The following is a 26,880-nucleotide window of genomic DNA, read 5'->3' on the forward strand; positions in this document are numbered from 1 at the left end:
TCCATGACCTCCGACTCACAAATATCTACCTCAAGAGTAGATTGCATGTCCTGAGGAACGTGATTGCGGACCAGATCATAAAAAACTGAACGAGCATGCGTAATTTGGCCTGAAGGCGGAGAAGTAGAACCAAGAAGGTCGAGGAAATAATTTCTACACATATTCACAATCATCTGCGGATCAAGAACCATTTGACCTTCTTCATCCTGGAGCCTCGTCATATTCTCTCGAGCAGGAGAGGCATAGAGAGCTCGAAAAAACTTATGGGTCTGACAAGCATTGTCTTACAGAGTGTCCGTCAGATGTTGCAATTTGACCTGCTGATAGGATTTCAACTGAAACTCTTTAATAAGATCAGCCAGACGCGTTGCCAGTGATAGCATTGCGTCATCAGGAGTGTCCACCAGCAAAGAACGAACCAAAGCCAGCAGTTCCTCGGCTACTTGTCGGCGCCGCCGACAAAGAGAGGCATGATGGATCCCATACTGGCGAGCAACCTGCTGCACATTGGAGAGCAATCGTTGAAAGGAAGCAGTGCCCTGAGATGAGAAATCCAATAAGAATCGATCAATCAATTGCTGCATATAGCCCTGGAAGATTGCATGCTTCAAATAAGACGAGTTGAAACGCAAAGGGAGTCTATCCAGAAATTGCTTGAAAGGTGCAATGGGTTGTGCAAGGAGCTCAAGCTGCAGAGGGAAATGATCCGACAATGCATATTATTGTAACACTTTCATTTTGAGTATCTCAGGAAGGAAATCATCATCCTGCATGATGTATATGCGGTCTAGCCGCGACCATGTTGTGGCATACTTGGCAGAATGGAAGGTAAACCCTGTAGAAGAAGGATACAGCCAAGACCAGAGATCTTGCTTAAGAACGGCAAAAGCCAATTGCTGCCACGTACGTCTTTCCGGCGCATCCATTACCGAATGTACTGATGTGGACTGTAAAGAATCGACACACATATTAAAATCCCCCATCAAAAAACCCCGTCTGCCAAGGGACAAGGAACTCTGCAAGGTATGCCAAAGCTCTCGGCGAGATAGAGGATCATTCGGAGCATAGAGCCCAAGTAACCATAAGATCTCTCCTTCGAATAAAATTTCAATCACCACAAAGCGGCCATGTACATCATTCTTGATAAGAAGCGGCTGATATTTTTCATGTACAATCATAAGCACACCAGAATACTGCCTGGCATGTGTCCCTGCATAGAACAAACGAAAACCATGATCATCCCTTGTTTCTACTCGATCAATGGTGGCTGCTTAGATGAGAAGAACAAAAATAAGTCTTTCTCTCTCCTCCCTCCCTCTCCTCTAAGAGGCTATTCATGTGGGTGGAAGGAGAAGAAGAATGGGATGAAGGATGCTTGTCCGGCATGTATCGGATTGGTGTAAGATGCTAAGAATCGATGATCCATGCTATGTAGAGACCAATGGTGGGTCCAATGGCAGTTCATGCAATCAATTTCCATGACCCAAAACATGCAATTTAATGGTATGTCTATTTTATAAAGAAAATTTAGTTTAGGCTCTTTGCAATACATACAATGTGCACACATTTCAACATCAACAAGAAAGCTAAAAGATGGTAAGTATTACAAAAGTGAAAGAAGTTTCATTGTGATGATAAACATGAGGCCTTTATGACAACTATAATATGGTCTTTCACACTACATACATGCAAAGAGTACAATGTGCTAGATTTTGGCCTAGCATGATTCACTAAAGATCACACACTGACCATAATCATCCAATTGTCTAGCACTTATCAAAGTTTGGTACATGGTACATCATGTACCCTGCTTCACTATGACTCTTGTGCTCAATAGCACACAAGACATCCCACTGATTCTCATGCAATATTGTCCACATTGCATGTTGCTTGTGGCGAGAACATAGCCTCGCACATTCCACGTAGCAATCTTCATATGGATTCAAAAGAGGATTAGGTACGAGGCACAACTTGCCTCGATGAGACCTTTTCGGCGAGAATGTCTAGGACACCCTCATCCAAGAAATCAGCTAACACGGCAAAAGAGTTCTGACGACCAGATTTGGAAGGTGATGGCATATCCGCTGACTTGGGGATGGAGCGGGGATAACGACGATCCCATGGGGTAATGACGTTACCTCGAGTATCAAAAGCTAGCTTAGCGGGTGGACCCTTAGGACCATCTGAAGACACTCTCCTAGCTGTCTGTTGACGGGTAGCAGAGGAAACCATAGCAGGAGCAGAGTGCTCTGAAGACATCATTTCTTTCCTGCGCATATACGTACGGATGGAATCTGGTGAGGCAACAGGCACAGTATCCATCATGCCAGCAACATGCCTGTTGCCTTTTTTCGCGTGTACATCTACCCATTCATTGCCACCAGAATCCAAACCCGAGACCTGTTGTTTACCTTTATTCAGAACTTTAGGTGGCTGGGTGGTATCTTGCGACGGTGCATCACACACCATATCTTCCATGGGCTACGCAACATGCTCGGCATCTGAAGTGTGGTGCTTCTCTGGGCATTCAGCCATAAAATGCCCCAATTTTCCACATGAAAAGCAATGTCCTGCAAAGTTGCCCCATTTCAAACGAAAATGTAAAGGATGCATGCCAGAGCAGTTAATGCGTAACCAAGCAGGCCTTTTTCGAGCAGTGTCCCATAACATACACAGGCGGTTGCGATTCATGGCCCTTAGGCTTGGGGGGACCAGAACAGTGCCCACGGCGGCCATGGCGTCTTTTAGCAGTGGCCAATAAACAGCCGGACAGTTTTCCACTTCAACCCACACAGGGCATTCACGTTGCAGTAGACGCTGAAAATTTGCCATGGGGTGCCATGGCACCACATGGACCAGACGGCGATCAACGAACAATGGCAGTTTAGACAGGAGAGCAGCTTGGTGTGTCTCTGATTTCAACAGCACCTCAAAAAAACCCCAGGGGCCAACAAAAATCTCTTCAACACATTCCTCTTGTAGCAGACTGTGCAGCCACTGGCGAATACGGGAAAGCAGCGGGATCTTACCAGTGAAAAAAAGTATCATAGCACGTTCGTAGAACACTGAAAAGGAGCGCAAGACATGTTTCGGATCCACAGTGGCTTCCAGAACATCTTCCGTTGCAGAGTCCGAAAAGACTTCCTGATTATGTTGAACATAATCGCCCAGGAAAGTGTTGGCAAACTCCAACAGGTGCTCCCAATCAACCTCTTGGGAGTCCACAGAATCAGAAGCAACCTGAGCATAGGAACGATCCTGGTGATCCATTATCCCGGCCGAAGTATGCTTGGTGCGTTTGCCCGCTGGCTGGAGGTCAGGAGCAGGGGGCATCTCCTCTGTGCACGGAACCATGTCCTTTGGTTCCTCGGTGTCAAAATCCGGACCAAGAGCTGCCACCGTTTGGTCTATGAAAGCCAGATCCAGGCCAGCCATATTGTATCAGTACGTATGTCGGACAGAGGCCGAGCGAAAAAGTCGCGGGGGGCAGAGACATGCAGGCTTCTCTCTCTCTCTCTCCCTCTCTCTCTCGCTCCCTCTTTTCTTAACAGAGTCGCTGTCCAGGGGTGTATTCTGCACGCACAGTTGATGAAAGCGAAGCTTTACCTGTCAGCCTCAGTCGTCGCGTGTCCCAAGAACCCTGGTGGCAAAGCACAACCCTAACAGTGCAGGGGCAGGAGGGCAGAGCAACGGCCGGGCAGTCGACGGCAGAGCAGGACAGTCTGGAGCGCAGGGCAGGGGTCCGTTATCAGCCGAAACCACAGGCTTCAAACGGCAGGCGTCAGGCGAGCAGGCAGGCACAGGCGGAGCAGGCGGCCACAGACGAATACAGGCGGGTCTTCAGGCGTCGTCAGGCACACAAGCAGTCATCAGGCGGGTAGGTCATCAGGCGCGCAGGCAGGCGTCAAGCGGGAGGGTCTTCAGGCGCACAGGCAGTCGTCAGGCAGGCAGGTCATCAAGCGCGCAGGCAGTCGTCAAGCGCGCAGGCAGTCATCAGGCACTCGTCAGGTGGCAGTCAGGCGCGCAAGCAGTCGTCAGGCTGGTCTTCAAGCGGCAGTCCTCAAGCGTGCAGGTCTAGGCGACGACAGGACAGGACGCCTCTCGGTGGAGCTCTCTCTCTCTCTCTCTCTTGTTTCAAGGGTCTTAACTTGGATCTCAATAGGTCTCTATGGAAAATTTTAGCCAGCACTAGTCAACTCCTTGAGGGCCTTGTGCTATGGACCCACATCCTCTCCTAAGCTTTGCACTTTGTCTATAGTATTTGGACCCCATATCATAATGTGACAAAAATCTTTATTAACTCTGTCTTTTGCAGATGTCCAAGAGACCATGGGATGGATACTTGTCTCTCCACTTTCCCTCTTTGTGCTTCATTTCCTTGCGATGATGTATTGTACAATAATTGAAGATTGACCTAAGGTTGCTTATAGGCATCTCCACTATGATTGTCAACTACTTCAAATCTCTCAATTTGTGTCTTCTCTCACTGCTATACTTTGGGACCGATCTGTAAATTCAATACACTATCTCTTTTTGAAGTTCAGCTTGTTTTATAGATCATTGAGAAAGCTATCTTTAAGTACTGCTAGGTCAATCATAAGGAAATGCTCACCTTTCCTCTTTCCTTTCTATTAATTTATAACGAAATTTAAATATATGCAGGTGTGCATGTTTACATCTTGTGCACGATCTTGTAATCTTTGCATAGCATCAAAGTATCATCTTTGTGATGAGGTGGTTTGTTTTTGTCCAATTAAAACTTGAGGGCTCTACTCTACGTCTTGTAGGCCTTTCCAGCAATCCATAGGTAGTCTTTGTAAGGATTGGGCAAGCACATAGAAGTGTCTCCATCTCTTCTCAATGGTTCAAAGTTTCCCTTCAATCTTTATCATCTCTCGTAAAGCATTTGAATAAACTTTGTCAAATCCAACAAACTTTCTGTTGTACCAATACCTTGTAGATCAATGGTATGACTATAGGTCGTGGTCCATATAAACCAAACCATAATGGTAGCAATCCACTACTAATGTGGTAATACCCCTTTTCTTGGTATTGTAATTCTCTTTTCTCCACCTTCCATTGTCTTGGATCTTGTTACTTGTTGAAGAGAAAGAGCCAAGATATATACCTTTCCTCACACTCTCAACTAGGCTATTGTATTCCCTAGGTACTAACCTTGCACAGAGGGTAATAGCAGCTTGCTTATATGATAAAATCTGAAAATTTTCAAAATCACCTAGATTTATTGGTTTTGTTGATTTTCTAAGTTCTCCATAAATCTATCCAAAGATCATTTGACCAAATTTAGGCCAGTTGAAAAGAGTAACAATGCACACACTTCTTACTTTTTTCGCTCAAGAACTCTATTCACCCTTGCCAAATAAAGTGAGTTTAGAATGATCTTGTACTTAGGTAAGATGGTTGAAGGATGGTATTTTGACATTTTTTTGTTCTAACTGTATGGTGTTGTGTTTTAGACATGCTAAAGCTAAATGATAATCCGAAGTCTCCTTAAGGCATTTAAAATTCTTCCTTGAACTGCATCTCATTGTTTTCTGAATGTTTTAGTAACCTCTAAATTTCTTCTTGTATTTTGGTGACATGCTTGAAGGAAGATGTTTTGACGTTCTTTTCTTTTTCTTATTGTGCTCTAGCATTTTGATAACTTCAGCTTTATCTTATTGTTTTTAGGTAAGACGGTTGAAGGAAGATGTTTTGGGACAACTTCCTCCAAAGAGACGACAAGTGATTAGATTGAGTTTGGAAAACATGGATCTTATAGAAGCTAGAAGACTAGCTGTGAATACAAATGACTCCAGAAACTCAAGCGTTTGCGAGTGTGGATTTTCTTCTCAGGGGTGTTGTGATTGTGAGAGGGATGAAGGAGAATCATTTGATACAAATGATTGCGCCGATAATCATGGTATAAGTATGACTTTATTGTATCCTTCACTATGGTGTACATCAGTGAATGCACTGAATCCCTCTTAAGATAAGCCATTGAATGCCAAATACATGTCTTTAATTTGGAAGCATCATGTAAGTAATGAATTGCTAAGTTCATGGAGTGAGCGACAACATAAAAGTATCGCGATGTTTAAAACACATATGGCCATCATATTTCAAATGGTTAGGCATGTAGCTTTTCTTGTCAAACCCATTTTTGAATTCAGAGGTCAAGAAAATTTAAAATCAAGTCTTTCTGGACCTCAGTCACTTCTTTTCTGTACTATATAAAACAGCCAAGTGTCTTTCTACCTTTACAGTCTATATTGGTGCTTTGTGGATCTGTGTTTATATCATTTGCAAGGCTTTTGACTATGATCTTTACTCATGCATGTTAGTTGTAGTTGCTGAAATGACGCAGAATCATTGTAATGAAACAAACATGACACTTCATCATGTGACATGATGTTCTATTGTAGAAAATTATTGCATGACCAAACTTTGATTAGCCAATTTGATTTGGAGCTTTTAGCTGTACAATGTTGGTTTTGGGCCAGAGGCATGGGTGGAAAGCAAGTACAGTAATGAGGGTAGCTCTGACATGAACAGTGTTCTAACTGCAACCTGTAAAGCATGAAGGCAACCACTCTTCTGCTTTTTGTATTTGATATCATTAATCCTCAGAGTGAAGGTTGATCTTCATTCTATGGGTGATTAACAGCTAGTTTTCTTCTCTTTCAGAAGCAAACAGAAAAAATAACATTTCCCCTTCGACACTATCCTATCAAGAAGTTGGAATAGCAAAAATAAGAGCATTTCGTGAATGGTTGCAGAACCATCCCTTATTTTCTAGTGCTGATGGGAACGATCCAATTACGAATGATGATTCTCAAAAAATGATAATTTTTGCACACCATCTTAAGGTTCTTGATTCTATTCAGGTAAACTTTGTTCATGCTGGATATCTTAAAATGGAAGTTAAAACCTACACTTGTTAAGAAAATGACAATATACCCCATCAATCACAGGAAATGGTCCATGAAAAGGGGGTTGACTATGTACGTGTTGATGGATCGACGGCAGCATGTGACAGACAACTTGCTGTTCAATCCTTTCGCTCTAAGAAAGAGGTTGTATATGTGTAATGTGTAACATATTCACTATCCTAAATAGATTCTCTAATGCTGGGCTTATGTAAAATCTTGAAGCCAGATTTTTGGCTTAAATATCTTGCTAGTCCACTGATGTTAGGTCCATGTTACTGGAAGAATTTATTGTATAAACATTGAGGAAGGTGTAATGATCTTGACTTTTCTTTGAGAAAATGTAAAAGCATATGTGAGTTCCAGGTGATGCTTTCATGTGAGAGAGAGAGAGAGAGAGAGAGAGAGAGAGAGAGAGAGACGGGCGCGATGGAGACACGCTCGTTGCCTGCGCGTCGTGCTGCCGCTGTCCTGACCTAACGCGCCGCCGCTTTGCCCTCCCAACAGGAGCCCTGACGAAGCCCCGTTTGTGCGTGATCCGTTGTCGCTGCCTGCGCGACCTGCGACCTGCGCCCCCAGCCGTTGCCTGCGCGACCTGCGACCCGCGCCCCCAGCCGTCGCCCTTACCTGCGCCCCCTCGCTCCGTCTCGCCTGCGCCCTCTCGCCCCGACCTGACCCGTTGCGGCACCGCCCATCTGACCTGTCCGACCCGCCGCGGGACCTGCACGTCGTCCTGTTCGCCTACCAAGACCTGCACGTCGTCCTGTTCGCTACCAGATCAGCCCTCGCCTGTCAGACGCCATAGCCCGCCAGACCTATCCGCCCTTGCCTGTTAAAAGCCGTCATCGCCTGTCAGACGCTGTCCGCTCCGGCCAGTCACCGCCCTGTCTACTGCCTGTCCCGCTGAAACGTCTGCAGCCGCCCCGTTTACCTCACCTGTGCTGCCGTTCGAGGCTCCGCCTGCATGCGTTCCTCCTTTTGTGCAGAGGCGCCCAGCTCCTGTAAAAACCTGAACCTGACCATCGTCAGAGAGGCAGCGTCCGGGATAGCGTGCCCCCGGCTTTGTTCACAGAGAGAGAGAGAGGCAGAAGGGAGAGAGAGTGAGCGGTCCCGCTTTGCACTGTCGGTCAGCCCTTCTTTGAGATCAACTCGTCATACACGATGGCTGGTTTGGATCTGGATTTCATAGACCAAACGGTGGCAGCACTTGGCCCGGACTCTGATGTTGAGGAACCGGAGGATATGGTTCCGTGCACTGAAGAATTGCCCCCGGGTCCTGACATCCAGCCTGCGGGTAAACGTACCAAGCATGCACCGGAAGAGATAGGTGTTACTCCGGATCGTTCCTATGCGCAGGTTACTTCGGATTCTGTGGACTCTTAGGAGATGGACTGGGAGCATCTGTTGGAATTTGCCAACACTCTGCTTGGTGAATATGTTCAACATAATCAGGAAGCCTTCTCTGACTTTGCTCCAGACGATGTTCTGGAAGCAACCGTCGACCCAAAAACTGTCCTACGCTCCTTTTCGGTATTTTATGATCGCGCGGTGATACTCTTCTTCACTGGTCGAATCCCGCTGCTTTCCCGTATTCGCCAATGGCTGCAGAGTCTGCTACAAGGGGAATGTGTTGAGGAGATTTTTGTTGGATCCCGAGGTTTTTTTGAGGTCCTCTTGAAAACCGAGACGCACCATGCTGCTCTCCTGTCTAAACTGCCGTTGTTTTTTGATCGTCGGTTGGTTCATGTGGTTCCATGGCGCCCGATGGCAGATTTCCAGCGCCTCCTGCAACGTGAATGCCCTGTGTGGGTAGAAGTGGAAAATTGTCCGGCTGTTTATTGGCCGCTATTGAAGGATGCTATGGCCGCTGTGGGCACGGTTCTGGTCCCTCCCAGTCTCAGGGCTGTGAATCGCAACCGCTTGTGCATGTCATGGGATACTGCAAGGAAACGGCCTGCTTGGTTACGCCTCAATTGCTCTGGCATGCATCTGCTACACTTTCGTTTGAAATGGGGCAATTTTGCCGGCCATTGCTTTTCCTGTGGACAGTTGGGACACTTTATGGCTGAATGCCCTGAGCAACAACACGTTTCAGATACGGGTCATGTTGCTCCTCCCATGGAAGATATGGTGTGCGATGCTCCGTCGCAGGATACTATTCGAGCTGAGCTCCTGTCCAGGTTGCCACTATTCTTTGATCGCCGCTTGGTCCATGTTGTACCATGGCGCCCTATGGCTGACTTCCAGCGTCTGCTTCAACGAGAATGCCCGGTGTGGGTGGAAGTGGAAAATTGTTCAGTGGTCTATTGGCCATTGTTGAAGGATGCGATGGCGGTTGTGGGAACAGTGCTGGTTCCCCCAAGCCTCAGGGCTATGAACCGAAACCGTTTATGCATGTTATGGGATACGGCCAGGAAAAGGCCTGCGTGGCTTCGCCTCAATTGTTCTGGCATGCATCCTTTGCATTTTCGCCTGAAATGGGGCAACTTTGCCGGACACTGCTTTTCATGTGGTAAATTAGGGCATTTTATGGCCGAATGCCCGGAACGGCAACCGTCTTCTGAGGAGGCGCAGGTTGTGCTGCCCAAGGATGACACAGGAGACCCTTCAGCCACCTACTGTCATGGATAAAGGCAAACAACAGGTCCGGGTTTTGGATTCCCCTAGCACTGATTGGATTGAGGCACGAAAAAAAGAAGGTAAAAAGTTGGATGCAGGCCTGGCGGATCCTGGGCCTAATGCTTCCCAGGATTCCGTGCGCACGTATACGCGCAGGAAAGACATGGTCACCTCACAGCAGGCTGCGCGTACTATGGCCCCGTCTGCCCCCCGTACTCCGTCTTCAAGGAAAGTCTATTCCGATGGCTCCAAGGGCCCACCTGCTAAGCTGGCGTTTGATGCAAGAGGTAATGTGATTACACCTTGGGATCGGCGTTATCCCCGCCCCACTTCCAAGGCAGTGGATTTTCCTTCTACCTCTAAAGCAGGTCGCCCGAATTCGTTTGCAGTATTGGCTGATTTTCTGGATGAGGGTGTCCTGGATGCTCTCGCGGGAAAGGTGCAATCGAGGCAACAGGCGCCTCGTTCCTGACTTCCTTTTTTGAAAATATATGAAGATAGCCACGTGGAATGTGCGAGGCATTTGCTCTCGCCATAAGCAACATACCATGTGGACTGTCCTGCATGAGAACCAGTGGGATGCATTGTGTGCAATGGAGCACAAAAGTCACGGTGAAGCAGGAAAAGTTGTGGATTGTCATGGATTCCGTTTGTTTTATGCAGGGACACATGCTACGCACTATTCGGGCGTGCTGATGATTGTCCATGAGAAATACCAGCCTGTTCTTGTTAAAAATGATGTGCAGGGCCGCTTTCTGGTAATCGAAGTCTTATTTGAAGGAGAGATTTTATGGTTGCTGGGACTCTATGCTCCGAATGATCCCGCATCTCGACGGGATCAATGGTCGACTTTGCACGGCTCCATGTCACTTGGCCGCAGGGGATTTTTGATGGGAGATTTCAATGTGTGTTGACTCTTCTCAGTCCACTTCAGGGCATTCGGTAATGGATACGCCGGAAAGCCAGGTGTGGAACTCCTTTGCTTTGCACGTACTTAAGCAAGATCTTTGGTCGTGGCTTCACCCTTCTGTTTCAGGTTTTACTTTTCATTCCGCACAACATGCAACCACTTGGTCGCGGTTGGACAGAATGTATATCATGCAGGGGGATGATTTTCTTCCTGAGATACTGGAGATGAAGGTCTTGCAGCAATATGCGTTGTCGGACCATTTCCCCCTCCAGCTTGAGATGCGGGCACAATCTATTGCACCTTTTATGCAGTTGTTGGATAGGCTCCCTTTACGCTTCAACTCCTCTTATTTGAAGTATCCAATTTTTCAGGGCTATATGCAGCAATTGATTGAGAGGTTCTTATTGGACTTCGCCTCTGAGGGCTTGGCTTCATTTGCACGCCTGCTCTCTAATGTGCAGCGGGTTGCTCGGCAGTATGGGATTCATTATGCCTCTCTTTGTCACCGACGTCGCCATGCAGCAGAGGACTTATTGGCCTTGGTCCGTTCCTTGCTCCTGGACTCCCCAGATGATGATTTTCTGCTGTCACTGGAGCGGCGTTTGGCCCATCTTATTCAAGTATTTAGCTTGAAATCTTATCAGCAGGCCAAGCTGCATAACTTGACTGACACATTGCAAGATAGTGCCTACCAGTCTCATAAGTTCTTTCGCGCCTTGCATGCTTCTCCGGCTCGCGAAAATATGACTCGACTCCAGGATTTGGAAGGTCGCATGGTCACTGATCCGCAGACCATTATCAATATGTGCAGAAATTATTTTATGGATCTTTTTGGTTCTTCTCCCTTGCCTTCTAGCCAGGTTACGCATGCCCGCTCGGTCTTCTATCATCTGGTCCGCCAGCAGGTTCCATTTGATATGCAAGCCACTTTGGAGGCGGATATTTGCGAAGAGGAGGTTATGGATGTTTTGTTGCACCTGCCTAAGGATAAAAGTCCTGGTTGGGATGGTCTCACTAATGAATTTTTTGAGCACTCGGCCATGCAGTTGGTAAAGTCATTGGTGGTCATGTTTCAGCAGGTTTGGGAAACAGGGGTCATGCCTTCTTCATGGAAAGAAGGCCTTATCAAACTGATTCCAAAGGTCCCTTCGCCGTCAAAGCTGCAACATTGGAGACCAATTTCGTTGATGGGCGCGATGTATAAAATCTTCTCCAAAGTGCTGGCAAATCGGCTTCACAAGCACCTTCCAGCTATTGTGCACCCTCTCCAATATGGTTTCATTAAGGGCCGCAACATTTTGCATAATATCTTAAATGTGCAAATGGCTATTGACTATGCGCGGCACTCCAATCAGCAAGTGGTCTTGATTCAATTGGACCTGGAAAAGGCGTTTGATTGTGTGGACTGGTCTTTCATTGCAGATCTCATGTCTGCTATGGGCTTTGGTATCCGGATGTCCCGATTGATCTACACCATTAGTACTGCGGCTTCTTCAAGAGTTATGCTTAATGGTGGGGTTACCGAGCCATTTGTCCTTGCACGCTCGGTCCGACAGGGTTGCCCTTTGAGTCCTCTCTTCTTTGCCCTGGCGACTCACCCGGTCCTTTCAATGTTATCCTCCATGGCGGCTTCTGCTTAGCTGGCAGGGTTGGCTCTTCCTTTGGGGCAGCACTTCATTAGCCAATCTTTGGCTGATGACTCCTTTATGATTTTGCAGGCGGACAGGGACAACATTCGCAAGGCATTAGATGTTTGGACGCTCTTTGGTCAAGCCTCTGGTCTTCGCATCAATGCCTTTAAGTCAGCCATTCTCAGTTGCACGGAGCCTGATTTACAGTCATTAGGCTGGCAGGGCCAGGTGGTTTCCCGTGGCTCCATTGTCCGGCATCTTGGATACCCATTGGGGGTGGATGTACGGCCAAAGGACTTGCTGGAGTGGATTTCACAAAAACTGGCCGCGAAGTTTATGTATTGGAAGTCGCAAGCCTGGCTGTTCCATGTCCGCCTCAAAGTGGCTCAGACAATTATGCTACCAATGCTAACGTATTTTTTGCCATTACTGCCATGGATGCCTACTACTTTGAAGGCTCTCACTCATCCCATTCGTTTCATGCTATGGAAGAAAGATTCACTGCAGGCAGGCATTTCCTGGATTTCATGGTCACATGCATGTACCCCTAAGCGCATGGGTGGTGGAGCTATTTTGGATGCGGAAACTCATATGCTGGCTCTTCGTTGGTCTCTTTTTCGTGCCATGTGTGTGGATCATCACCCGTGGACCATCATAGCCCGTTATTTTCTTGAGGACAGCGGGCTCCGCCAGGGTAACACACGGCTTCGGGCCTCCTGGTGGCATGTCCTTAATGCTGACTCTCGATTTTCCAGTCCCTCTTCCTCTTTGTTACTGCACTTGGTCGGCTCTTGGAAAGTGGTGCTCCAAAAGGCCCGTTGGCATCCTGCAGGGGACCGCTTGCGGACTAATTCCTTTGAGCTGGAATTATTGGCAGTATCCAGATTACTTTCATGGGAAGATAAACATCACCTCAGACCAAGATTTAACCGCATGGCCCGTTTGGGTGTGACTTCGATTGCGGATGCTACCCTTGCTACTCGCAATGTCCTCGCATCGTTTCGGACTGCTAGGAGACTTTTCAGGATCCCGCGCGGATACCGTGATTTATGGGGGAAGCTTTCGTCGGAACTTCAGGGTAGGCAACCCTTTCCTGCCCTGGCTATGGATCGCCCTTGGCAGGACTGGGACCTTGCAGACCGGTTGAGTCTGGAAAAGGCCTCTACTAATCAGGTGTATCATCTTCTCATTAAAGATCACCAATGGCTGGGTGTGAAAGCTAATCCTGTTTGGGGCCTGCGGAAATCACTGTCATGGTGGCAGGCAACGCTGATGGAGGGATGGCGGAATAAGGCACCTTTCAAATGCAAGGTCTTTCTTTGGCGGGTAATGATTGGTGGTCTTCCTGTTGCCTCGGCCCTTTCCAAGCGTCGAATCTCCAATGGCAATTGTTTCTTCTGTACCACTACGGCGGAATCGGCCCGACATCGTTCTCTTTCTTGCCCGCTTGCCAAGAATATCTGGTCACTCTTGTCGCAAATCTGGCGCGCAGTGGTGGGGTCCTCACTGACTCCTTTCGATTGGGTTTTTGTGCGCCCAAAGTATCCCACACCGCCACCGTTACATATGAAGATCTTATTTCACTTTTTCAGATACTGGGGATGCTGGCACATTTGGACCACCCGCAATGCTTTTCTCTTTGATTCGGCCTCTAATGTACCGCGACATATTGCAAGGCTTAAAGGGCTCTTGCATTGGCAGCTAGATCTCATCAGGCACTCTGACTTGCTCCCTCGGGAGGATTTGCATTCCTGGCATTTGGCAATTGCCTCTGGGTCCTTGCCATGATTGGTGTAACCTTTTTAGTGTATTAGTCCGGGGATTTCCCACACGTTGGCCTAGGGCCCTCGTGTCTCTTGTACTCATATAATCATTTAATCTTGTACTTTTTTCCGTAATTAATACAATTACCTTTTACGAAAAAGAGAGAGAGAGAGAGAGAGAGAGAGAGAGAGAGAGAGAGAGAGAGAGAGAGAGAGAGAGAGAGAGAGAGAGAGAGGGAGAGAACTTCCAATGCAAGGGATCGTCGTCAGCTTTGGGATGACCTGCACTACCTTGCCTTGGCTTGTCAATGCTTTGTTATGGGTGATTTTAATGCTTGTGTTTCTGTAGATCAGGCGACCTCTCCGCATTCGGTTATGGATGGTCTTGAGCGACAGGCTTGGGATGCTCTTGTAGCGGCATCTTTGAAACAGGACATGTGGTCCTAGATGTATCCATCACAAGCCGGATATACTTATCGCTCTTTTCAGCATCCAAATACTTGGGCCAGACTAGATAGGATCTACATCTGCCAAAGTGACTCCTTTCTTCCTGCAGTCATTGATATGTGGGTGGAAAGACAACATGTTCTGTCAGATCATTACCCTTTGGTCCTAGAAATGAGCCATAGACGTGTTCATGCATTCAAGGCTCTCCTTGCCCATTTGCCTCTTTGGTTTAATCAATCTTTTTTGCAGCAAAATCAGTTTTTGGAAGGTGTTCAGGACCTGATAGCTTCTTTTAGCTTGAAGGTTCTATCTAGAGGGATGGAAGCATGGGCGGTTTTTAGGGATAATGCGCAAGCGTTATTCCGACAATATGGTATTCAGCATGCTTCCTCGTTTCAAGCTGAATTGCAACATGCTCAAGCTTTATTAGCTCATTCCTTGTCTCTGTGTCAAACTGGGGATTCTGATGACGACTTGCTCACTTGCATTGAATGGTTGAAAGGCAGGGTCCAATCTCTTCAGGAAGAGGAATATGCAAAATACAAAGAGCCGAAGATTTACATGATAACAACTTTCAAACTCATCAATTTTTTGCTTGTCTGCATCAGAAATATGCTTGGGAAAATATTTTGCGCTTAAAGGATGGGCAAAATGATATGGTGAGTGATCCTGCCTCCATTATTCGGATGACTGTTGATGTTTATAGGGCCTTGTGATTCTTTTAGATGCTGTTTTCTTTGCTCGAACATACATTTGTGACCTAGTTAGTAATCAAGTCAAACCAGAATGGGTGAATTTAATGGAGGCCGATATTTCTGAAGAGGAAGTGGAAGAAGTGTTGTCTCACTTGCCTCGAAGGAAAAGTCCAAGCTGGGATGGGCTTCCTAATGAGCTGTTTTCAGCCAATGTGCAAGTGCTTAAGGACCCATTAACTCGATTGTGTCAGCAGGTGTGGAACTTCCGTATGATGCCCTCAGAAGATTGCAGTCATCAAGTTGTTGCCCAAGGTTCCCTCTCCGACCTCTTTGAAACAATGGAGACCCATTTTAGTTATGGGATCATTATATAAAATCTTCTCTAAGATTATTGCCAACAGATTGCCAAAAGTATTTCCGCACCTCATTCATCCACGTTAATACGGTTTCATTAAAGGTTGGAATATAATGGACAATATTTTGAATGTCCAACTGGGAATCAATTATGCCAAAGCTTCTAGCCAGCAAGTTGTTATGCTTCAGCTGGATATTGAGAAGGCATTTGATCATGCTAGTTGGTCATTTATGCGGCAATTAATTTCTACAATGGGTTTTGGGCCCCGTATGATTTCTCTAGTTGATACCATCAGTCAGGGTGCTGTTGCCCATATTGCTCTTAATGGAGGGATTATGGAGGAAATTGCCTTATCTTGGTCTTTTTGGCAAGTCTGTCCACTCAGCCCCTTGCTGTTTGCTTTGGTAACTTACCCGATGCTCTCATTATTAGACAAGTTGCTAGCTCAAGGTGAGATAGTTTGCTTATCTCTTCCTGGCGGTGATCAGCTGGTGGCCCAATCTTTGGCAGATGATTCTTTTATGTTCCTCAAGGTGGATCGTATTAATGTCAATCGGGCAATGGTGGCCTGGAAACTTTTTGCTTTCGCATCGGGTCTTCACATTAATACTCTGAAATCCACCCTTCTCTCTTGTACCGAGAATGATCTGCAGTCCTTGGGATGGAATGGAATTGTGATTCCAAGGGGCAATATAACCAGACACTTGGGATATCCTATTGGTGTGGAGGTTGCTCCGCGTGCCTTGCTGGATTGGATGGCATCCCGAATTCATGAGAGGTTCATGTATTGGAAATCTCAAAGTTGGCCTCTACATGTTAGGCTAAAAGTGGCTCAATGCATTAGGATCAATATAATTTTGTTCTTTCATCCATTGCTGCCTTGGACTAAGAAGTCCCATTTGGATTTGGTCCAGCCTATCAGATTTATGCTGTGGAAAAAGAAAGGCAATCATTTGGGACAGGTATGGATCTCCTAGCAGCATGTGACCAGTTCGAAAAGGATGGGAGGTGCAGCTTTGTTGGATGTTAATTTGCATATGGCCGCTTTGAGGCTATCCCTTTTGCAGAGTCTATGTATTTACTGTCATCCTTGGTCAGATATTGCCAAATTCTTCATAGAAAAGACTGGCATCTCTCATGGAAGCACGGGTATTCATGCTTCTTGGTGGCATGCGCTTAATTCTACGAGACCTATAAAGGTCTCCCAGTCTTTTCTCCTTTCTCATTTAATTGCTTCCTGCAGGAGATGCTTCATTTTGCAGTCTGGTGTCCTCCGGATATTCGTAAGGAGGAAAATTTGTTGCAAGGAGAAATACTGGCTTCCTCAAGGTTGTTGGATTGGCCACAGAAAGATTTGTAGCGAAACAAGTTTGATGGCTAGGTTAGGGTTGAAGAAAGTCTGTGATGGTGTTTTTCTTGGGCAGCCCCGCCTTTATTCTTTTAGGTGTATTCGTCAGTACTTTAGGGTGCCTTGTGGATACAAGGACATTTGGTCGTCAATTAAAGACTGTCTTCAGAGGTTCTCTCTTTTGCCTACGTTACAACCATTGCATCCATGGCATGACTAGAAATTTGTGCTTCTTGATGACTTTCAGAAATGGTCAGCTAATTAGATATATCATCAGATGGTGGAAGCTAAGAGATGGGCCACGGGGAAGGTTAATAAGTTCTGGCATCTCAGGGATAGCAAAAAGAAGTGGCGGGAAAGATTTATCCAGCTTTGGAAGTCTACGGTTCTGTATCAAGGTAAAGTGTTCATGTGGAGGCTGCTCATTGGGGGTCTTCCAACGGGAGAATGCTCCGTGCCCAAAAGATCTCTGCAGGGCGTTGTGTTTTCTGTACTTTGGAAGTCTACGGTTCTTTATCAGGGTAAAGTGTTCATGTGGAGGCTGCTCATTGGGGGTCTTCCAACGGGAGAATGCTTAGTGCCCAGAAGATCTCTGCAGGGCGCTGTGTTTTCTGTACTACGTGCGATGAGACATTGCTTCACCTCTTTGTCTCTTGCCTTGTTGCGCGATAGATCTGGAATTTCATTTCCCGTGTGTGGTTCTCGGTGACCCAGCACTGCATACCAATTCGTTTGTGCATTATGGTAAATATGTCCTCTATGCCCTCTTTGCCTTCAGATTGTTCCTGCCTATTCCATTTCCTTAGATGGACAGCCCTGTGGCATATATGACGTATTTGCAATGCCTTTATTTTTGATTCGGCATCAGGCATCCATGGGCATGTGGCCCGTGTGCGTGGATTGGTGTTATGGAAAATCACTTCTATGATTTCAGCTGACCTGGTCCTTCCGGATATTGTTGCTCCTTGGCTGGCGATTGTTCGCTCTACTCCAGCTGTTCCTTTTGTGTGATTTATTAGAATTGGTTATGTAATAGGTTGTTCTGCGAGCCTGCATGCCTCATGTAAAATTCTACAGAGAGAGTGTGAGAGAGACTGAGTATGTTGACCTGATGGTCTGATGTAATAGAATGTAAGAGATACAGAGAGAATGTTGACCTGATGGTCTGATGTAAATATTTACTAAATTCAATTATCTTCACGAGAGAGAGAGAGAGAGAGAGAGAGAGAATCTTGCTGCCTCAATGAACAGACCTCTCACATAGACACTGACTTCAGGCTTGACCACAGAGAGACCCTGCTCTAGCATGATTGATAGCACAACCAAGAGCTAAGCACAACCAGTAGCCCTGTTTCATCTGCAGATTTGCTTGATCTATGCACCAGAGGGAGGATGTTCACATCCAACGTGCATTACCTGCCACAGACAAGGTAGGGCACTGTCTCAAACAGGCGGGCAGCTGTTCAGGCGGGTGCAGCCACAGAATGGTGGGTTCCTCACGCAGGGCAGATTTCACCACAGACAGGCGCAGCTATTCCAGGCAGGGTAGACGCAGAACTTGACAGGGCAGGGCAGACACAGCTGTTGCAGGCAAGGTAGACAGATCCTGGCAGGGCAGACGGTGTCTTGGTTAGAGCAAAGAAGCGTGCTACAGCCCAGGGCCACAGGCCAGGGCAGCAGCATGCTACAGGCATAGGTCAGGACCTGTAACAGGGTGCAGGCCAAGGGCAATACAGGTGACAACCTGTGACAGGGGTGCAGTCCAGGGCAGACCAGCTCACCACCTTTATAGGGTTCAGTTCATGGCAGCTAGGCTATCAGCACAGTAAGTGGACAGGAGCATGCATCATGAGGTGCAACACTACCAGCTCATGACCTTCATAGGGTTCAGTTCAGGGCAGCTAGGCTATCAGCACAGCAAGTGGACAGGAGCGTGCATCATTAGGTGCAACACTGCAGAGAGCTGCTGTCCCTAACAGTAGCTGCAATTGAGCAACTGGCATACCTGCACCTAGACAGAGATGTCATCCTCAGCAACAGGGCTGTGCGACACAATGTGGAGTCAGGCTGGATTGAGAATGGGATGTCTGATCCCCCCTATGGCTGAGCTGAATAACACTTTCAACGATGCAGTGGTAGATGCCTTGGAGCTGGATATGGATGAGGATGAAATGGTCCTGAATTCTGATATGGAACATGTTGAGCCCATTGTCAAGCACTCCAAGTTTGTTGAGGCATCTCTTGTGGGAGGGACAAATACATTGCCTTGCAGGGAATCGCAAACATTGTCTTGTGCTTTGGAGATGGATCACACTTTGTTCTATGCTCAAGTAGCAGGGTAGTCAGATGACTCCCAGGACTTGGATTGGGAGCATTTTTTGGAATTTGCCAACACAATGCTTGGGGAGTATGTACAACGTAATCAGAATAAGTGCCATGACTTTAAAGAGAGTGATGTCATCGTTACTACTGTGGATACAAAGAAGGTGTTGTCCTCATTTTCCTTCTTTCATGAAAAAATTGTCATCTTGTTCTTTACTACCTGAATTCCTATAATGTGTTTTGTATGCTCGTGGTTGATAAGGGTTGTGCAAGAGGATTGTGTAGAGGACATTTTTGTGGGGAATTGCAAACATTGCCTTGTGCTTCGGAGATGTGTCACACTTTGTTCTATGCTCAAGCAATAGGGCAGTCAGATGATTCCCAAGACTTGGATTGGGAGCATCTTTTGGAATTTTCCAACACGTTGCTTGGGGAGTATGCACAACATAATTAGAATAAGTTCCATGACTTTGAAGAGATTGATGCCATCATTACCATTGTGGATACAAAGGTGTTGTGCTCGTTTTCCTTCTTTCATGAAAAGCTATCATCTCGTTCTTTACTACTTGAATTCCTATAATGTGTTTGTATGCTCATGGCTGAGGAGTGTTGTGCAAGAGGACTGTGTGAAGGACATTTTTGTGGGCTCACTAGGGTTCTATGAGGTCTTGCTCTGATTCCCTCATCAGTGTGATGTGCTTTTTCTTCTAGGGCGGACTTCACAAAACTCTAAGCAAGAATGTGTGGTTTGGGTGGAAGCTGAGGGTTACCCAGCCATGTATTATTGGTACCCTGAGTACTCCAGTCATCAATAGAAACAGAATATGCATGCTCTAGGATACCTCCCACAAGTGTCCCACTTGGCTATGTGTGAATCCCCTTGGTATGCATATCTTGCACTTCTGTCTCAAATGGGGAGCCTTTGCGAGACATTGCTTTAATTCTGAACGATTAGCTCACTTTTTGGCACAATGTACTGAAAGAAAAAAGAGACGAGACAAGCAAATGATATTTCTACCGTACAACAGGATGCTTTTTCCTGGCATATGCATATAAATGTCCAGCTTGCAAGAGCAAATTTGGGCAAAGGCAAATAAGTGCTTTCATCTCCCAATAATGGTGCCCCTGGCTAGCAAGAGGAGCGGTCAAAAAAGGGCAAAAAGTCAAATGATGTTGAGAACATTGGATTCTTGGAGGATACATAGAATCTCTTGTGCATCACAAGGACAAGTCTCTGTCCCAAGGTGCTAGTGTTACACCTTTGAGCACTAAGGCAATCTTTAATCCTAAGGCTTGACAGGAGCCATTACTTGCTCCCCCTAAGCATCTGGCCTTTGTTAACTGTGGTAAAGTCATTACTCTTACTCCATGGTACCATAGATACCCGCACTATCGTACTACAAATGTGGTTCAGCCTGCAACTTCTAAAGCTCATGATAATGGGACAAATGCCTTTGCTTTGTTGGCAAGTTTTTTGGTTGAGGATGTTCTTACTATTTTGTCAAATAAAGCTGCAATGAGGCAGCTGCAACCCCACCCTTGATCTCCCTTTTCATCATGAAAATCGCTACACGGAGGGTTTGGGGTATCTATTCGCATAGCAAACAACATGTTATGTGGCAAATCTTGCACTCTAATTCCTAGAATGTTTTGTATGTGACGAAGCATAAGAGTCATAAAGATGCAGGGAGAACCCATTCCGGTGAGCTCTTTGTTTTCCGAGAGAAATTTCAGCGAGTAGTGATTAAGATAGATGTATCAAGTAGATTCATAGTTGTGGAAATGACTTATGATGTAGAAGTGCTATGGCTAGTAGGGGTTGTATGTGAGATGGAAGGATTGAGGTGCAGCTGTGAGTTCAGTAGACAGTGTGAGAGTGAGAGACAGAGTGAAGCAAGACACCCAAGAGAATAGACTGAAAGAGTGTGGAATGAAAGTACAAAGTACAACCCTTAAACCTTAGGGTTGTAGGGGGTGTTCACACCCGAACACAGTAAGTGCCCATAAGTGTGTAACATAAGCACATAAGCACATACGAAAATAAGACTATAAGTCTGGGGGAAAAAACCTCTCCTACCGAGAGTAAAAAGTGCCCCAGTGTCCTACTGATCACCGACACTCCCATATGAGCGTAGGCATAAGTGAGGCGTGAGTCAAATACCCAACAAACCCCCTTGGAGTGAAGAGTGATCAAGAGTACAAGGATCATCCGCCACCAAAGGATATCAAATTTAAAGCATCGCGAAATGCTTCAAATTTGTCACGAGAAAGAGCTTTGGTGAAGATGTGTGCCACATTACTGGTGGTAGGACAATAGACAAGGCTGATATCACCTTCATGTAGCCTCTCTCTGACAAAGTGATAATGGATCTCAATGTGTTTCGTGCGGGCATGAAACACTGGGTTTCATGCTACTGCAATGGCACTCTGACTGTTAGTGAACAAAGGAGTAGGCTCCGTAACAGATACATCCAGATCAGCTAGCAAGCATCTAAGCCATACGCATTCAACTGTGGTAGTGAAAGCTGCCTTGTATTCAGCTTCACATGACGATGTGGCAACAATGGATTGTTTCTTGCTAAGCCAAGAAATGCAAGAAGAGCCAAGAAAGAAACAATTGCCACTAGCGGAGTGACATGTATCATAATCACCAGCCCAATCAGAATCACTGTAAGCATGTAACTGCAGTGGTTCCCCCTGGGCATAAAGCAACCCAAGAGATCAAGTACCCTGCAAGTAACGTAAAACACGCTTGATAGCTTGCCAATGTGACATACGTGGCGGATGCATATACTTGCTCAAAGCTGAAACTGCAAACTGTATGTCCGGCCTAGTGTTGCATAGATAGATAAGACATCCAACTGCAGGAGCATATGTATGTATATCAAACAAATCACTGTCATCATGTAATGAGAGTTTCAGTCTAGGTTCCATGGGAGTACAAACTGGCTTGCAATCCTGTAAGCCAAACTTCTCAAGAAGCTGCCCAATATACCTTGATTGTGATAGCCCAATACCTCGAGCATCATGTATGAACTGGATGCCCAAGTAGTAATGCAAAACTCCCAAGTCAAACATGTCAAAAGTTTGCTGCAAATTTTGTTTGAATGCTGAAATCTGATCAGCATGTGTTTCAGTGAGCAAAAGGTCATCAACATAAAGACATATAATCAACATAGATTCCCCTTCTTTACATACGTAAAGGGTAGACTCAGATGAGCTGTTTAGAAACCCCTGACCAAGCAAGAAGGCATCTATTTTTGCATACCAAGCTGTAGGAGCTTGTTTCAAACCATATAGTGCCTTTTTGAGCTTGCATACCAAATGTTCTGAGCCTTCAACTGCAAAACCAATGGGCTGCTGTACATAAACTTCCTCCTGAAGTTCTCCATGTAAAAATGCAGTCTTGATATTTAGCTGATGCTATGTCCAACCATAATGTGCAGCCAAAGCAATCATAGACCTGATGGTTGTCATACGGGAAGTAGGAGCAAATGTCTCCTCATAATCAATGCCCTTTTTCTGTGAGTAGCCTTTAGCTACAAGCCGTGCCTTGTATTTATCAATGGATCCATCTGCTTTCCTTTTCAGTTTGTAGACCCATTTCGTTCCAATGGCTTTCTTCCCAAATGGCAAGGACACCAAATCCCAAGTTTGATTCTTAGTAATAGAATCCAATTCAGCTTGCATTGCTGCCATCCAATGCACACTGTGTTGTGCATTCTCATAACATTCAGGCTCTTCATTATCAAAAGTACTTGCCTCCATAACAAACTCCATGGTATGTGCTGAATCATGCAAACGAGTTTGCCTTCTAGTACGACCAGCCATGGGTGCATTCAAAGGACTATCTTGCATAGTCTGCAAATACCATCTAGGTAACTGTCTAGCTTCCTGACTGTGTGCAAGCTCTTGCTGAATTTCAATTTCAGCATTATGCTGAATATTCCTATCAGCCAATGGCTGAATTTCTGCACTTTCCATAGGAGCAGCTGGCTAAACATTAGGTTCATTTTCTGCTGAATCACCAAAAGTAATGGGCAGCAGCCCTTCAAAAACATCACAAGCAGCTTGATATGTGTCCAAACCAGCCAAGGATAATTCTGATTTTTCATCAAACACAACATCCCTGCTGACAAAAACCTTCCTTGTAATGGGATCATAGGGTCTGTAGCCTTTGCTCTCATTGCAATACCCCATAAAAATGCACTTAACAGCCTTGTTGTCCAACTTTTTTCTAAGTACCTGTGGAATATGGGCATAGGCAAGACACCCAAAGGTACGAAAGTGACCAATAGAAGGTTTACGGCTGTTCCAAGCCTCAAAAGGTGTGATGGTCTTCAAGGCTTTCGTAGGGCATCTGTTCAAAATATGGCAAGCACACATGACTGCTTCCATCCAAAAACTATGAGGCAAGCTCTTTGCCTTCAGCATATATCTGGCCATCTCCATGAGTGACCGATTCTTCCTCTCTGCTACCCCATTCTGCTGTGGAGTATAGGCAGTAGTATACTGATGGACTATGCCTTTCTGCTTCAAAAAAGAATTCAGCATAGAGGACATGTATTCCCCCCCTCGGTCCGAACGGAGAGTCTTAATTTTGCATCCAGATTGATTTTCAACAAGTGCACTGAAAGCCAAAAATGCATCATACACTTCTGACTTCTTTTTCAAACAGTAGACCCAGCAAAAACGTGCAAAGTCATCAATGAATGTCACAAAATAGTAACAACCGCCCAATGACATTGTTTGCATAGGCCCACAAACATCTGAATGCACCAACTGCAATCTGGTTGTTGCTCTGAAAGCAACATCACGGGGAAATGAGAAAGGATGCATTTTCCCCAAAATGCATCCCTCGCATAAGTGCTTAGGAGGTCTCTCCAAGAGAGGTAAGCCATCCAGCATCTGAGTACGCTGCAAAAGCATCAAACTGCCAAAGTTTACATGCCCCAAATGAGCATGCCATAACTGCGCCTGTATCATAGCAGGAGTAAGAGTGGATGTCAAATATACTGACTGATCTACTGAAAGAGCATCCAACTCATATAAACCATGACACAAAGATCCTGTCAAGACCAAAGTCATGCGTTCTTTATCTCTAACCATGCAACGGTCATCATCAAATGTGACATGCAAACCACAACATGCCAAAGAAGAAATAGAAAGCAAATTCTTCTTGATTCCAGGTACAAACAAAGCATCCTGCAGGCGGAGAATAGAGCCATCAATGGCTGAGCTGAATCTCCCCAATACCACGAACAAGGTATGATGTATTATTGGCACACTGTACAGATTTTCCAACGGGAGGTGCACTAACTGAAGCAAACAAATCTCTGCGAGATGTAATATGTCTAGAAGCACCACTGTCAAAGAACCAAGTGTCAGCATCCTCTGTAGAGCTAAGTGCTCTATCGGCCCAAGAGATGCCATAACTGCAAGAGTAAAAACAATATTCCTTGTCCACAACAAAGGACGCGGACTCACTAGCAGTGGAAGGAGTGGTAGAAACAGACATTTGTGACTCCTTCTTCCTCTCTTTGGCAATGCGCTTTCTGCACTCAGTGATATAGTGGCATGGCTTCTTACAATAATGACATTTTCCCTTTTTAGCTTGCGTCCCCCCTTGTGTCTGATTCTGCGATGTGCCCGAAGTGCCAAAACTCTGTCGAGCATTTTGCACCTTGTTGTTTTTGCCTTTCTGTCTTGCCACAAAAGCTTGCTCAGAGACTATAGCATCCACAGCACTATTTTTCCTTGTTTGCTCCTCCTCTAGAAACAAGCTAACCAGCTGAATAAAAGTGAGTGGGTGCTCAGCAATCCTCATGGTGAGGTTCAATGCAGTACGAAAAGACAAGTACGAAGGAGGTAAGGAATTCAAGGTGGTGGATATCAACTGTGCATCCGAAAAATACTCATCTACATTCATGAGCTGCTCCCTCAAGTCCTGAATCTTATTCAAGTGATCCTGCATAGAATCACCCTCATTGATCTTCAAAGTCTCCAACTCTTTCTTCAAGAAAGAGATCCGAGTCTCATTCTTTCCTGCAAATATATGCTCCAAAGTCAACTATGCATCTCGTGAAGAAGATGCTGAACGAATGTGAGGGATGATGGACCGCTGAACTGCCAGAGCAATCAGCGACAAGGCCTGTGCATCACGTGTATCCCAAGCTTTTTGAGCTGCAGTTCTTGGAGGAAGTGGCTGAGGTGGAGCGGGCTGAGGTCCCCGTTATCCACGTGCGCCATGGGGAGGAGGAGTAACGGGAGCTAAAACTCCCGGTCGAGTTTCCTCTCCACTGACATAATCCCATAAATTCTTGGCCACTAATACATTCTTCATCATGAATGACCATAGCGAGTAATTGTTTCCGTCCAATCTGTCTTCCTTGGATACATATATAAATACATCATCTCCTTGATTTGCCATGATGACAAATTTCCAAATACAAATGAGCAATCACTTCTGCAATTAATGTGCAAGGGCGTACTCTGTCAAAAACTGTCTTTTAATGCACGCTTCCCAAGGTGCAAACAGTGCTCAACAACACTAGATGTGTTGCAAAAACAATCGTGCCATATGATCGGCCTTTATTTTCTTCCTCATTGGAATAAAATGGGCTTGTTTGCTAAACCTGCAAATGATAGTCCATATCCTATCATTCCCTGTAGGTATGTTAGGAAGCTAAAAAATAAAGTCCATTGCAATGCTTTGCCAAGGCCTATCTGGAATAGGCAAGGGCTGCAATAAATCCAACATCTTTTGCCTATCATGCTTTACCTTCTGGCATACAATGCATATCTTAACAAACTGCTCTACATCATGCCTCAAAGCTGGCCAATAAAACAAATGCTCCACTGCCTTGACCGTGGAATCAATATCTCTATGTCTTGCATACGGAGGAACATAACTTTCAGTGATAACTCTAGGCCTTAACTGCTTTGTGACACATATTCGTCCATGCATCATTAGAAATCCATCTCTTAGCGCAAAGTTTTCATGCCTTTGGCCATTGCAAAGATGATCATAAACATTAGCAAAGCCCGAATCAGCAACATATTGCTCTTTCATGGCATCCAACTCAGTGTGATAAACCATACTGATAGCTGAAATCTGTGGCTTATGTGACAGTGCATCGGCCATAACATTCTTTTTACCATCAATATGTACTATCTGAAAATATAACATAGAGAGAAAATTTGCCCATCTCATATAGTCCTCTAACAACTTTGTTTGCGTCAGAAAGTACCTCAAAGTTTGATGGTCTGTCTACACTGTAAAATCAGCCCCCAACAAATAATGTTTCCATGTAGATAGTGCATGAATTGCAGCCAAAAGCTCTTTTTCATAGACCTGCAAATTCTTTTCTGCAACGTGGAGAATTTGGCTCTCATAAGCCTTCAACTCGGCCGTCCTGCATAAGAACAGTCCCAATGCTGTTACCACATATATCAGATTGAGCTATGAATGACTTCCTTAGATCAAGCAACACAAGCAGAGAATCCGAAGTCAGCAACGTGGAGAATTTGGCTCTCATAAGCCTTCAACTCGGCCGTCCTGCATAAGAACAGTCCCAATGCTGTTACCACATATATCAAATTGAGCTATGAATGACTTCCTTAGATCAAGCAACACAAGCAGAGAATCTGAAGTCACCTTTTCCTTCAACTTTTCAAATGCTGAAATTTCCATTGCTGTCCGTTTAAATGGCACATCCTTCTTCTGCAAGACATACAATGCAGATGCAATTTCAGCAAACCCACGTACATACTTCCTATAGTAAGAACATAAACCCAAGAAGCTGCAGATCTCATGCACATTTCTCAAAGGTGGCCATGATCGTATTGCTTCAACTTTTGC

At 45.6% G+C, this 26,880-nt stretch overlaps 1 protein-coding gene across 5 annotated transcripts in view; it reads left to right on the forward strand.

Annotated features, from left to right (window-relative positions):
• Positions 1-26,880, forward strand: part of LOC148016329 (SNF2 domain-containing protein / helicase domain-containing protein / HNH endonuclease domain-containing protein) — a 184,994-nt gene that overhangs the window by 82,106 nt on the left and 76,008 nt on the right. For all 5 annotated transcript variants that reach the window (XR_015688020.1, XR_015688021.1, XR_015688022.1 and 2 more), the window contains exons 9-11: positions 5,692-5,923; positions 6,688-6,887; positions 6,975-7,076. Coding sequence is in view for 1 of the 5 variants with exons in the window: in XM_087663656.1 (XP_087519782.1) it covers positions 5,692-5,923; positions 6,688-6,887; positions 6,975-7,076 (534 nt within the window). In the remaining 4 variants the exon portion in view is untranslated. The remainder of the gene's footprint in view (positions 1-5,691; positions 5,924-6,687; positions 6,888-6,974; positions 7,077-26,880) is intronic.

Source organism: Lygodium microphyllum, chromosome 23 (assembly GCF_053477565.2).
Source record: "Lygodium microphyllum isolate KBCC chromosome 23, Lygodium_microphyllum_v1.1.10, whole genome shotgun sequence".
Lineage (NCBI taxonomy): Eukaryota > Viridiplantae > Streptophyta > Polypodiopsida > Schizaeales > Lygodiaceae > Lygodium > Lygodium microphyllum.